Here is a 14,102-nt window from a genome sequence, read left to right as displayed (position 1 = left end):
ATTAAATGTTATGTATATTTAATCAATAATGAATTAATTAAAAAAAAATTAAAAAGATGAATAATTGTGGCAAACAAATAAAAGTTAATGATATAATGTGACAAAATTAAAACCATGGACTACATGTGTTAATGTCACAATAATCAATGATTAAAAGTGAAATTTACTCTATTTATATGTAATGCATCATTGTGTTTTTACAATGGTAGGCGGGTACTAGTTCATCGCCTCATTTATGTCACGACTGAATGCGAATGTGTGGACTTAAAAGTAGTACGACAATATATCAAAGATGAAATCGCCTAAGTATTTTTTTTTTAAATAAAAAAGGAAGAAGAAATAAGCAAAATTTAATTGTATTAATTGAAATAATGTAGTTTAAATTAATGCATCTCAACCAAAGATGCGACTGTTTCGCATTATACCATCCAAGTATAAATCAAAATAACGCCTAAACCACTGTAATTACTTTTAGTATCATAACCTATTTACTGATGAATTGATTTCTTATCCCTTCCACCTCAACGTATCTCTCTTTAATTTCACTCCCTTCTAGCTTGCTTCTTCTTCTTCTTCTTGATTATCATTTCATTTTGCTCATATCATATAATTTATCAAGAAACTTCTGTTCTTGTCGTGTATCTATAGATGTCGTCGCCGAGGTTTGGGAGCTCATTTACGCAGCAGTGCTTCACAATTGCTCTTCACTTGTTATTCCTACTTGTTTCATCTGCAATCGTGCAACCCACAAGGTATATATATATTCTTTCAGATTTAATTCATTATTTGCTTATATATATATATATATATATATATATATATGTATGTATGTATCGAGAATCAGGATCGGCAACTTTATGTGGCGACTCGATCTTGAATGAGACGTACGATGATGTTTTTGATATGATGTTTGAAATGGATGTTTCCTGGCTGGCTTTGTAGGTCAAATCATTCAAAGCGCAACGGTGCGCTATTGACACTGAACGTCACGAGTAAAAATGTAACAAACTCGATCCCATGCATATATATCAGTCAAATTAAATATCGTTACTAGTATTTAATTCCTTTTTTTTAAAAAAAAATAAAGTGGGAGGCCCCTATTTTTAAAGTTTCCATCCACAAAGTGATGACATTTTTCAATATTTAGGCTATAAATAAAATGTTTTTAAAGTTATAAAACTAAAAGTGAAACAAACTAAAGTTAATGAGCAAAACTAAAAATATTGGTGCCAATGACCTTGTGGTTTCGTGGCACCCTGTTGCATCCATGGGTAGGTTCGAGCCTGGAGGCGATGCTGGCTCTTTGTGCTTCAGTAGATTGAGAAAGTAATTATGAACAGAATCAGTAGTACTCAAAAAAACTAAAAATAAAATCAAGAGGGACAAAGATATTGGTATATATAACCGAATGGCAGAAAATCATATAAATTTTTTTGAAACATATTATAAATTGATTATTGTTGATTCTACTAGATATATTAGATATATATCGTACGTAATTTTGAGTGTATTGCAGGTAGTGATGGACAATGGCATCATCAAAGTCACCTTAACCAATCCAAGCGGATCAATTGCAGGAATTCAATTCAATGGAGTTAAAAACCTACTGAATGATTCTAAACAACAAGAATATAGAGGGTAAGCCTAAAAAAAATTAAATTAAATTAAGCATGATATTCATACTTGGAAAGTCACGAGTTCGATTATTATCAATACTTGTTTGGTCTAATTCGAACTCGCAGTACAAAGTCTTCTTAATGTGGTTTACCTATTATTTATATATAATTTGCATGCTATTATAAAAGAAAATAGTGTACACTTTAAATAGTGACAACGTAATGCGAGTTTCTCTTGCCACATAAAAAAAATTGCTAATTTGTCCATTTTCTTGTATATTTAGGCAATGGGATATTGTGTGGAAAACCCCAAATAGAAGATTAAGTGTCTATGATAGGTACGTTCTCGAACTAGATGCTAGATTTTATAAAGGTCTGTTTACAAAAATCATAACTGAATAAACCCTAAGAGTTTGAAGCATACAAGATGAATAACCTGATGAACATGTTTTTGACAATAACAATGATGTATGTGCAGACTTCTAGCGACAAATTTCCACATTATAGTAGCAGACGAAAACCAAATTGAGGTTTCCTTTACAAAAACTTTCGACGGTCGCGACAACCATAGTCTTCCTCTCAATATTGACAAAAGGTTTTATTATAGACAAAAAATTTGTGTGAGACTATTACATGAGTTTTAATTTGTGAGACGGGTCAAATTTTTTATTAATGAGCTCAAAAAATACATGCAGGTATGTATTGCAGGCGGGTCGTTCTGGTTTCTACACATACGCAATATTCGATCACCCACAGGGATGGCCTGATCTCAAGATTGATCAAGCAAGGATTTCATTGAATCTAAAAGCCAGAATGTAAGATCTTAATTAAACCTGGACTCCACTCTGTTAGAACTTGTGTGCAAGGCCTCAGATCAACTACTTTCATATATTATCTCTTCAGGTTCAATTTTATGGCTATATCAGATCACATTCAAAGACGGATGCCAACAGCTGCTGATAGGGTGTATGGCAGTCAACCCCTTGCCTACAAAGAAGCTGTCTTACTAACTCACCCATCCAATCCCACTTTCAAAGGGGAGGTAATTAATTAACAACAATATATGTATCCCACTTCCCTCCATTTCTTGTGTTGGGAGGCGCCAAGTTTAGCACTAGGGGGTTAGGGGATTGTTGGGTGGACGCCTGACCTGAAGGGTCAAATCCGACACCCCGCCTCTCGAAAATATGACCGTATATAAAAAAAATAAAGTTGGGCATTCGCTACGAGCTATAGCTTTTGGTGTAGCGGTTATTAGAGCCAGGTCATTTGTCGAGTCTAAGCAAGAGTAAAATCTGTGCAGATAAGGGAGAATTGTTGGGCGAAGGCCGGTGAAGAAGTCTAATATGTTGTGTGCTTATTATTAATTTAGGTGGATGATAAATACCAATATTCATTAGAGAGTAAAGACACTAATGTACACGGATGGATTTGCCCTAAGCCACATATTGGATTCTGGGTCATTACAGGGAGTAGTGAATTCCGATCTGGTGGTCCTATAAAACAAGATCTCACCTCACATGTTGGTCCAGTCGCCTTATCGGTATGGAAACCCCCTCCAACTAGAAGTTTGCTTAGCTTCTACACAATTTTATCATAAATTTTAATGCAAACTAACACAAAAAGGTGAAACACATATACTAACTTGTGTGTATGGTTTCCTATTTTAGATGTTTTTCAGCAATCATTATGCAGGGAAAATTCACACAGTGAGCTTGCGAAATGGGGAGGCATGGAAAAAGGTTTTCGGTCCTGTTTTTATATATCTCAACTCGCATTCACGCTACAATCCACGATACCTTTGGAAAAATGCTAAAGAAACAGTAATCCTCAGTGAACTTTAATTTGTCTTCCTCAAATCTCAATAAATAATTGGTCATTCTATACATATATGAGTCACCTATTTGATTACTTACTTCGTATTAGCTAAGAATAATTCTTTTCATTTTTATTAGATGTTATCAGAAACTAAAAGCTGGCCGTATAATTTCCCAATGTCGCGAGATTATCCCAAAGGTCATCAACGGGGTACCATTGTTGGCAGATTGCTAGTTCATGACAGGCAAGTTTTCAACCTTTTTGCTTTACTTAGGAGTTAATTTTTGAAACCCTAAATGAATTATATTAATTTTACAACTTTGATTCTCCACTTCTATTTTCGTATAATATAGTTAGTTCTTAACTGTGAAGTTCTTGTTTATTTTAGTCTTTATGTTAGATGTTTGTCAAATATAAGAATAGAGAAGTATATATACTTTCTATGTTTTCTCGCCATTTTTAGTAATAACTGAAAATGTTCCAAGTATTTATTATTCTTATATTTTTTAAGTTAAAATTGTTATGACAATATAACGATGACATCTTTAACTTAATAAAATCATTATAGTCAAAGGACAACTGCAAAAATTAACTCGCTTATTTAGCACTGTGGATTGTCGAGAAATTAATGGATTTTAGGCCCTGTTTAGGTACATAAGCAGAAAGTTAATGTCAGCAAAATTTGCATACGTTGGACTGGCTCCACCAGGAAACGCTGGATCATGGCAACGAGACGTCAAGGTTTGTCTACTTTTGAGAAAATTCTGAAAGCAACAATTAAAAAAAGAATGACAATTGATTTCAAAATCTCTTAATTCAAAAAATTTTCATACCTATTACTACTGGACTAATACTTTAGTATTTCAGGGATATCAATTTTGGACTCAAACGAACAAGACAGGATACTTCAAAATTCGGGCTGTTAGACCTGGAAACTACAACTTGTACGCTTGGGTCCCTGGATTTCTTGGAGACTATAAATACAACATTAGCATTAACATAACACCAGGTTTAATTTTTCCCTTAAATTCTTTTCATTTCATTTGTTATGCTTTTATCTCTTGAAATTACAAATAGATTAATGGATGCAGGTGACAATATTAATGTTAGAAACCTCGTATTTTATCCTCCAAGAAACGGTCCAACATTATGGGAAATCGGTATCCCTGATCGCAAGGCTTCAGAGTTCTTCGTCCCTGATCCCAAACCCGGACTAGTGAATAGGGTGTTCATCAACCGTACCGCTGAAAAGTGAGCTCAACCTTACCCAAAATAACAAAATTTTGCTTTGCTTACATTCCAAATTAATAATCATTTTTTTGGTGCATTATTTACACCAACGTTGTTGAAAACAGGTTCAAACAATATGGACTATGGGATCGATACACAGATTATTATCCTAAACACGATTTGGTTTACACTGTCGGCAAGAGTGACTACACAAAAGACTGGTTCTTTGCTCATGTAAATAGGTGAATCTTACATCTACCTTGTATCATATCAATCTATGAATTAATTCATTTTCTTGTGGTGTTGATAATACGTACATAATTATGTATGGTAGACTTATAATCTAGTAGGTACTATTGATATCAATATTGTATACAATAGACAATACTATATATGATTGTATCTAATACTATATATTAGTTTCTATGCTAATGACTTAATTAACCATGTAATACATTTAATTTGTTTTTGGCATTGCAGAAGAATTGGAAGGAACAATGTATATGAATCAACAACGTGGAGAATTTTGTTTTCACTAAATAATGTTAACCGGATAGGAACTTATACACTGCGAATAGCGTTGGCTGGTTCCTCGTATGCCGATATTTTAGTACGTAAAACATATGTCAACTTTTACTCGTATTTATCTATGATTGTCTCTTATTGTACATGTCAATTAATTATGTGATCCGGTGATATATTCTTAGGTTTGGATTAACAACCGAGATAAAGGACCCGACTTTATAATTAATTGGCTTGGGGCAGGTAATGCAATAGCCAGACATGGAATCCATGGAATATATTCGAAGCACAGATTTACTTTTTTAGGATCTCAACTTGTGAATAGAGAAAACACGATATATTTGCAGCAACCCAATAGTGGAAATCCCTTTAGGGGAGTTATGTATGATTACATCCGTTTGGAAGGAGACAAGACAGATACAAACAAAAATTCTCTGTCTACGCCGACATTTTCCCCATTGTCGTCTCCCTCCCCTAACCCTGCCGGGACAGGAGCATTTTCTCCATCCCCGACCCCGACTTTTTCCCCACTGCCCTCCCCCTCCCCTAACCTTACTGGCACAGGAGCATTTTCTCCATCCCCGACCCCGACTTTTTCCCCACTGCCCTCCCCCTCCCCTAACCCTGCCGGGACAGGAGCATTTTCTCCCTCCCCGACCCCGACTTTTTCCCCATTGCCCTCCCCCTCCCCTAACCCTGTCGGGACAAGAGCATTTTCTCCATCCCCGACCCCGACTTTTTCCCCACTGCCCTCCCCCTCCCCTAACCCTGCTGGCACAGGAGCATTTTCTCCATCCCCGACCCCAACTTTTTCCCCACAACCCTCCCCTCCCCTAACCCGGCAAAGATAATAGCATCTTCTCCATCTCTAACTCTGAGTTTAGAGAAATTGAGAGAACTTGTAGTTCTTGAATAATGTTCACTCTTTTTTATTAGGAAAATGTTGTTTTCCCCTCTTGAATATCTCCTCCAAACGTTTCTCCTTATATTATGATTTTTAGGTATTCATGAAATGACTGACATCTCACTAATTAAAAAATAAATTTAATTATCCATCAAATGATGACGTACACCTCATAAAGAAAAATTGTAGGGAAAATATAGAATGTGTATGTAAAATTGCTATTATTATTATTATTATTATTATTATTATTATTATTATTATTATTATTAACACAACTGCAAAACTCCTATTGATGATGTAGAAAAATATTTTTAAAAAATAGATTTAGACATCCATATTTCTAGGAAGGTTTTTTTTTTTTTTTTTAAATATCTCTAATAATGGTGTGTGTATATTATATTCCGAGTTAGGAAGGTTGGGAAATGTTTTGATTAAAACCTTTTTTTCTGAAAAATAAAGTAGTAGTTCACAATTTTTTCCCTTTTATTCCTTTAACAAAATAGGCATACGTGATTAAAAAAAAAAATTACTTCTTACAAACACATGTAACATTTTTTTTTACAAGTGCAAAATGAGGTGCTAAGATTGAAACAAATAATATAATGATAAACATGTTGGAAAAGATTGTGCTTAAAAAATCATTTTAAAGTGATTATTTTGTAGCGTCGTTGTCGTGCCCGAGGGCGCACCACCCGTGCTAGCCACGCCATGGCCTGAGGTGGCCGACGAGCCATGCATATACCCAGTCTCCGGCCAGCCAATGGCCGGTCATTATCGGTTATTAATTCTATCAACCCGCAAATATAGGAACAAATATAGGGTGTAGCGTTGTAGTATACAAGATGACCTAGTGGGTTAGGAGCTAGGTTCAATCTCTGCTGGCAGCAACCATTACTATTTTACTCTAGGTCAAGGTGTAGTGCGTTCCTGCTTCCACCTATCCGTCGCCAGTTCAATGAGACCCACACTGCCCCCGCTGGCCACTCCCCGTTGCCAGAATTTCGACGGGACACCCCGTCGATCAGTGGCCTGTCGGCCGTCAGTAGTTTTGCCTCGGTGAACTCCTTCTCTCTCATCTTTTGTGCCTTTTTGGGCCATTATGCATGCTTGTCTTCCAACCCTAACCAGACTCGGGCTAACCTCCTTCTTTCACCATCCAACTTGGGCCAATACTTTCCCAATAAAATATACCCCAAGTCCCAAATCCCCATTAGAGTGTATGAGAAAATTAATTCTCAAATTATACTCATTTGAATTGAAAAAATTAAAATTGAGAAAGCGTCTTTGTCCAATATTGAACAATGAATGTGAATTTACACTAATATATATACAATTTTGTTTGAAAAAATTAAATTATATAACATAAAACACTATCTCGCATGTAAAGATGCAAAATAAATCTAAAAAATGACTCCAAAAAGGTCCATGTTCACAATTTAAAACTCTATGTTCAAAATTTTAAATCTCAATATATAAAATTACATTACTCATTATTCACAATTTTTTAACTCTATATTCACAATTTTGTTATATAAATTCAAAAATTGCGTTATACTATTAAATATAGAGTTCTGAAATTGTGAATATAGAGTTTTGTAATTGTGAATACAAAGTTAAAAAATTGTGAACATAGACCTGGGTCCACCTTACAAGGTAGATCTAGGTCCATGGCATAACAACCATCTTACGCTCCCAAAATACTTTTAAACTCACATTTTCCATTTTATTTGAGCTTATATTTTTAAATAACATGTGTAACCCATGTATATTGTGAAAAAGCATGAGTTATCATATTCTATAAAAACTGACAAGCCGTAATCATCTTGTACTAAAAAACTAGTTAATTTTTTTGGGCTCAATACTAGCCACTTGTATTATGGAACTGTGATTTTGATTGGGTTAAAAATTATTCAAGGATTTGAAATTTAGTAAAGTTTATTTATGCATTAATTATGGCTGGTAAATTAGATTTTTTTCACTCAATTACTATTGGTCAAATTTGAGTGATTGAAGTTGAATTGTTTGGGAATTATGAAAGGGTTAGAAATAGTGTGGACCAAAGACTACTGTAAAGTGATTCTTGAAGTAGACTCATAATAGTGCTCTAAAACTAATCACAAATAGAGAGACGTAGCATGATACAATTCAAAATTTGGTCCATAATTGCAAAACTTTCCTCAACATGAACGGGGAGCTTCAAGTTAAGCATATGTTTCATCAACAAAACAAAGTGGCTAATCTTTTTGAGTTTTAGGTGCTTCAAGCTTTATAAAGTTAGGTTCAAAGACTCTTTTATCTAATTATCTCCTTCTAGTATGTTGTCACCTATAATTTGTAGTGATTGTGTTAGTCAGATTGATAAGAATTAATCCAATATAAATTCAAATCAAGAGGCAAGAATAGATACAAATTAAATAAATTTTCAATCCAAAAAACGAGTTTACAAATTTTTATTAAATAAGAAAATATTTTCGAAACGAATTTGAAAACAAAATGTTTTCAAAACAAAAAAACGTTTACCTCACTGAATTTTCATCAACATCTCTCATTAACTTTTAGTACAAAAATGGGGTGCTAATTTGGTAGCCAATAACGATCAAAGTGTAACATCTAGTGTGAAAAAAGTATGAGTTTTCATATTCCAAAAACACTGACAAGTGACAAAGCCGTAATCTTTTGGAAAATCGTGAACCAAAAAAGCAATTGGTTTTCTGGCTCAACAATAGCCACTTGTTGCACTATGGAACAGTGATTTTGGTTGCCTTCAACGATGAACCACCACCGTAAACCACATTATTGGACGTGGCCGGCGGGCATCTATAATTATTATCATTACGTTTTTTACAAAAAATAATTAAATAAAGCATACATATACATGTAATTTTGTTTATTTGGTTAACCAATACTTTCGAACCAAATTAATTGTTAACTAAAATTCTTTTAAATTATTTACCATTAAGTGAATTGAAATATATCAATAAAATAACAATTAACCAAAATTTGTCAATTCAATCATTTAACCATTTTTTAAACCGAATTATGCATACTCCTAGAAACAGATATTAAATATATATTTGATGTCAAGCACTTTGTGCTCAAATATGAACAAGTATTACCATGACAGTAAAAATGTCAAAAACGAAACTCTACTAAATACAGCATGTGATGACTTACTACTGCATTTAAAAGTTTGCCTGAATTTATAGTTATAGATGGCAGGCAGGTAGCGTAATAAATGGGATGCTGGAAATTTCCAGGAAAAAGAAATCGAAATGGAGACGTTGAGGGGAGGGGGGGGGGGGTTACCAAAGCCCTAAANGGGGGGGGGGGGGGGGGGGGGGGGGTTACCAAAGCCCTAAACTTTCGATCTCTATAAATATAATGTACACATGACTCGTTACACATAACCATTCTAGCTTCCAAAGATTGCAGTTACTTGTTGCAATTCTCTTTAATTTCTCCCACATTGTGATAATATTGCCTGAGATTTTGGTAAAATGGCAGCGTCACATGAAGAAGAGCACCCAGTTAAGGCCTTTGGATATGCAGCTAGTGACACCTCTGGGCTTCTTTCACCGTTCAAGTTTTCAAGAAGGTATGCAAAATCTTGATCTTTCTTTCTTGGTTTGCCGCTTCAAAGGCGGAGTTTTTATCAGTAACTAATCCAAGAAAGAGGGATATTTGGTTGATTAGTTTACTAACAATTATGGCGGTTTGATCGGTGCAGAGCTACCGGTGAAAAGGATGTGCAATTCAAGGTTTTGTACTGCGGCATCTGTCACTCGGATCTACACCAGATCAAGAATGAATGGGGCTTCACTAAGTACCCCATTGTCCCTGGGTGAGATTCCATTTCTCCTTCCCTCTTTACATATACACTGCTTGCTCTAAATTGTCTCCATCCTCCATTAATGAGAACCCAAACTTTATCAACTCCATGAAATCTTTATTTGCTCTAGTTAAGCTTGTGTTTATCTGAGTAAACATGTGTATGTATAGCCTACACTTGCAGCTCAACTGGTTTTTGAGTGGTAGGTAGATTGTCTTGTGATAGATTGCGGGCAAGGACACAATCCAACCTGACAATTATAGTGTTGGAGTTATTCCCAATGTGGTAGTCTTCTTGTAGGCACCAATCACTTGTCTTTTCACTTAGTTGGAGTTATTCCCTTCCCAATGTGGTGGTTTTCTTGTAGGCACCAGACACTTGTCTTTTCATCTAGTTGGAGTTATTCCCAATGTGGTGGCCTTCTTGTAGGCACCAACCACTTGTCTTTTCACCTAACATTCTATTGAATAGATTGTGAGCAAGGACACCGATCCAGCCCAGTTGCAGTGTGGGCATTACTCCCAATGTGGTGGTCTTCTTGTAAGCACTAGACACTGGTCTTTTCACCTAACTTGCTGTTGAGTCACTTGATTTACCCCTCCACTATCCAGTCGGGTAGGGTGCGAGGCCTTGGGTGAGGGAATTTTGCGTTTTGTGGGCAAGTAAACATGTGTATATGGATTGTGTGTAGTCTTTTTACTAAGAAATGGTTAAGGATATAATGTCTATTGTCCATTTTCAACTATGTTTAAAATACAGGCATGAAATTGTTGGTGTGGTGACTGAGGTTGGTAGCAAGGTAGAGAAATTTAAGGCTGGAGACAAAGTAGGTGTGGGATGCTTGGTAGGGTCCTGCCGTAAATGTGATAACTGTGCAAATGATCTCGAGAATTACTGCCCTCTAAGCGTACAGACTTACAATGACTTGAGAACCACCACTTACGGTGGCTACTCAGACATCATGGTGGCTGATGAGCACTTTGTGGTCCGATGGCCCGAAAGCCTGCCTATGGAAGCTGCTCCTCTGCTCTGTGCTGGCATAACTACGTATAGTCCCTTGAAATACTTTGGACTTGACAAGCCCGGGATGCACATTGGTGTGGTTGGTCTCGGTGGTCTAGGCCATATGGCTGTCAAGTATGCAAAGGCCTTTGGCACAAAGGTGACTGTTATCAGCACATCTCCTAGTAAGAAGCAGGAAGCTCTGGAGCGTCTTGGCGCTGACTTGTTCTTGGTTAGCACCGACCCTGAGCAGATAAAGGTGAAATGAAATCCGATCTCTGGAGTTTTTTGTCACTAGCGTGAATTCTTGTCAATCATGGCTTATTGCTGCGTTTTAACCGTGTGGTTTGAACAAAATTTAGGCTGGAATGGCTACATTGGATGGCATTATTGACACGGTTTCTGCAGTTCATGCTCTTTTACCATTGATTGGTTTATTGAAGTCCCATGGAAAGCTGATCATGGTTGGGGCACCTGAAAAACCACTTGAAATCCACATGTTCCCATTGCTTATGGGTAAGCATATGCAAGTTCCATTGATATTTATAGACACTTATTATATAATCTCTGCAATTGTTCATATTTCTCGAGATTTATGAGATCATTGCTCAAACAGGTAGGAAGCTAATTGCTGGCAGTTGCATCGGAGGGATGAAGGAGACGCAAGAAATGTTAGATTTCTCAGCAAAACACAACATAACACCAGAAGTTGAAATCGTTCCAGCAGACTACGTGAACACTGCCATGGATCGCCTTAAGAAATCTGATGTGAGATACAGATTTGTACTGGATATAGGGAAAACATTGAAGGCTGCTTAATCTACACCTTTTAAAAGGTTTCACAAGAGCAGATTATGAACGTTAAAAGAAGAGGTTTTGAACTCTGAGAAGCTGTACTTTAGCATCTTATTGTCCTTGATTGTGTTGACTGTTAGTTTGATGCAACTAAAAATAAAATTTCTTCCTCTGCTTTGAATCACAACCAATAGCACTACTTTTCAGTCTTAAAATATTGATTGTTTTATTCCATTTTAAGATCACAAAAAAAATTGTGTCAATTTTATTCATTTCAAGACAAAATTTTGTTTGAGATCATATATCACAAACCGAAACTCGTAAAGTAAGTAAGATATGTAATGGTAATGTATAATGGTGTAATTGAAGTGATTGAAGTCATGATGGAAAGTTAATGCATAACTAAAGGCTAGTTGTGTTTGGAGATTATGGTGGGATAAATTAGAGATTTGGAAAGTAATCTAACCAAATCTCTTTTATTGCAAAAGTGAATTATTGCAGAGAATTAGGTGTGAAGAATTATTTCAAACCTTGTGATGCATCTGCTTCCTCTGAGGTTGTTGGTGATTTCAGAAAGATCCTAATAAATGTGACCAATTATATTTGTGGAGTAAAAGTTGTTGTCCAACCAAATTAAATACGGAGTATGATATTATTTACTTCCATACACTTATAATTCTACTACTTGTACTCCTAAATTCTACTCTCTCACTTTTACTCCATGATATGACAAACAAGGATATGATATTTTTATCATGTTGATCGTAGAAAAAGTGTATGCATCAAGAATTTGTATAAGAGAGTAGAAGTTGAGAGTAAGAAGTGGAGTCCATGTAGTATTTTCCATCCAGAATACCCAATGTGGCGTTAAAAAGGCAGTTTTGTCAAGGGGGAACATTGGGACTATATAATATAATAATAAGACTATATTTGTTTGGTTAGAATTGGGCTTGTAAAATACCAATTAGTGTTAAGAACAATTTGTTTTGGTCAAGTCCAAGTTCATTTGTGGAGGCCCAAATCAGTCCAATGTTATGTGAAAATGTCAATATTGGCATGAAGACTGCAATGGTTGCTTAAATAAAAATTATAACGGTGAATAGATGAAAATTGTAACGGATGATCTAATTGGGTGTGATTTTAAAGGTTAGAGGACTAAATTAGATATTTTTTATTGTTCGGGACTAAACCAAGTATTACGCTATAGTTGGAAGACCAAAATGGGTATTAACTCCTCTTAATATTATATCCTGAATCGCATGAATCCGTTCTTAGACTATAATGACGTAAATCAAGATTAATATTGTTTCGAGACATTACATCAAATTGAACACTTCTGTAAAAAAACACACACATTTCAAATTCGCCCAATATTTATAACAAAGATTAAATTCCTATCATAATGTTGTAAGCAACTCTTAAACTATACTTCTTATCTACTAAAACCAAGAATTTCGCATTATAGAATTCTCGTTGGCCGCCATGTTTGACAAGAGGCTGCAAGTTAGCAGCCACGTACCCTACATCAGGGAAAATATTATCTTCTTTGATGGGAGTATAGAGTAAAGTGTAGCTTTTTATTTTAGTGGTTGCATGGTTGGCAAGAAAAAAAAATAGTAAATATATGATTATAATTATAGATTATATCTTTTGGATCTATAGATTATTATCTATATATACTTTTGGATCTATAGATTATTATCTACCTTTTAGAATATGAAATTATTTAAAATTCAATTAATTTCATTATATAAAATGTAAAAATAGATCACTAGTTTGGGTGCTATATAATTGTATGTAATTTTATCCATATACTTTAGTTTTTTAAAATTTAATTCATATACTTTAAACATTGAAACAATTAAGAATAATAGTAGTTAATTGTGTTAATAAGACCATTAATTTTGTTTGCGTGATATTGATGTCATCATTGTCACATCAACATAATCTCATGTTGACATGCCAAATCATATCCTTTCTTAAATTAAAAAAAAAATCTATAATGAACTTTGACTTAAGAATGACCCCGGTCTGATTCAAATTGAATCGTATATTGTAGGAACCGAAAATGTATGAACATTTCTGATTAAAAACCAGGAGTCCAGAACCGTATGGAAAGTTTGATAATATTAGGATTTGAAACCATCGATTTTGATTCAAGATTAAAAAGAAAAAAAAGAAAAAAAAGTAAGAGAACTACATGAGATGTGATTCTTATTGAAATTTTGATAAGATACGTAAACAACTTAGTCCGTGTAAAATTAAGTAAAACTCTAAAATTATTTTTATTTTTTAGTTTAACTATTAAAGATTAAATGTTTGAGATAACCATTTAAAAAATCAAAATAAAAATTAATTAATTATTGAATTTGGACTATTTTAATTT

General features: G+C 34.8%; 2 protein-coding genes across 2 annotated transcripts; both read left to right on the top strand.

The window, feature by feature from the left end:
* The first annotated feature begins 648 nt into the window (after positions 1-648).
* Positions 649-5,441, top strand: LOC116020526 (probable rhamnogalacturonate lyase B). The gene is made up of 14 exons (XM_031260996.1): positions 649-752; positions 943-1,000; positions 1,517-1,638; positions 1,901-1,954; positions 2,520-2,658; positions 2,989-3,159; positions 3,287-3,439; positions 3,572-3,678; positions 4,085-4,175; positions 4,302-4,443; positions 4,526-4,685; positions 4,790-4,906; positions 5,145-5,274; positions 5,430-5,441. Exons 1-14 carry the CDS (start codon positions 649-651, stop codon positions 5,439-5,441), a joined length of 1,560 nt encoding a protein of 519 aa, XP_031116856.1.
* Positions 5,442-9,483: 4,042 nt separating this feature from the next.
* On the top strand, positions 9,484-11,903 carry LOC116021186 (8-hydroxygeraniol dehydrogenase-like). Its single transcript, XM_031261800.1, has 5 exons — positions 9,484-9,685; positions 9,818-9,931; positions 10,679-11,180; positions 11,284-11,437; positions 11,538-11,903. Exons 1-5 carry the CDS (start codon positions 9,588-9,590, stop codon positions 11,738-11,740), a joined length of 1,071 nt encoding a protein of 356 aa, XP_031117660.1. The 5' UTR covers positions 9,484-9,587; the 3' UTR covers positions 11,741-11,903.
* The last annotated feature ends 2,199 nt before the right edge of the window (positions 11,904-14,102 follow it).

This window comes from Ipomoea triloba, chromosome 5, assembly GCF_003576645.1.
Source record: "Ipomoea triloba cultivar NCNSP0323 chromosome 5, ASM357664v1".
Taxonomy (NCBI): Eukaryota; Viridiplantae; Streptophyta; class Magnoliopsida; order Solanales; family Convolvulaceae; genus Ipomoea; species Ipomoea triloba.
Note: the sequence above shows the minus strand (reverse complement) of the source record. Positions and strands in the feature narration are given on the sequence as shown.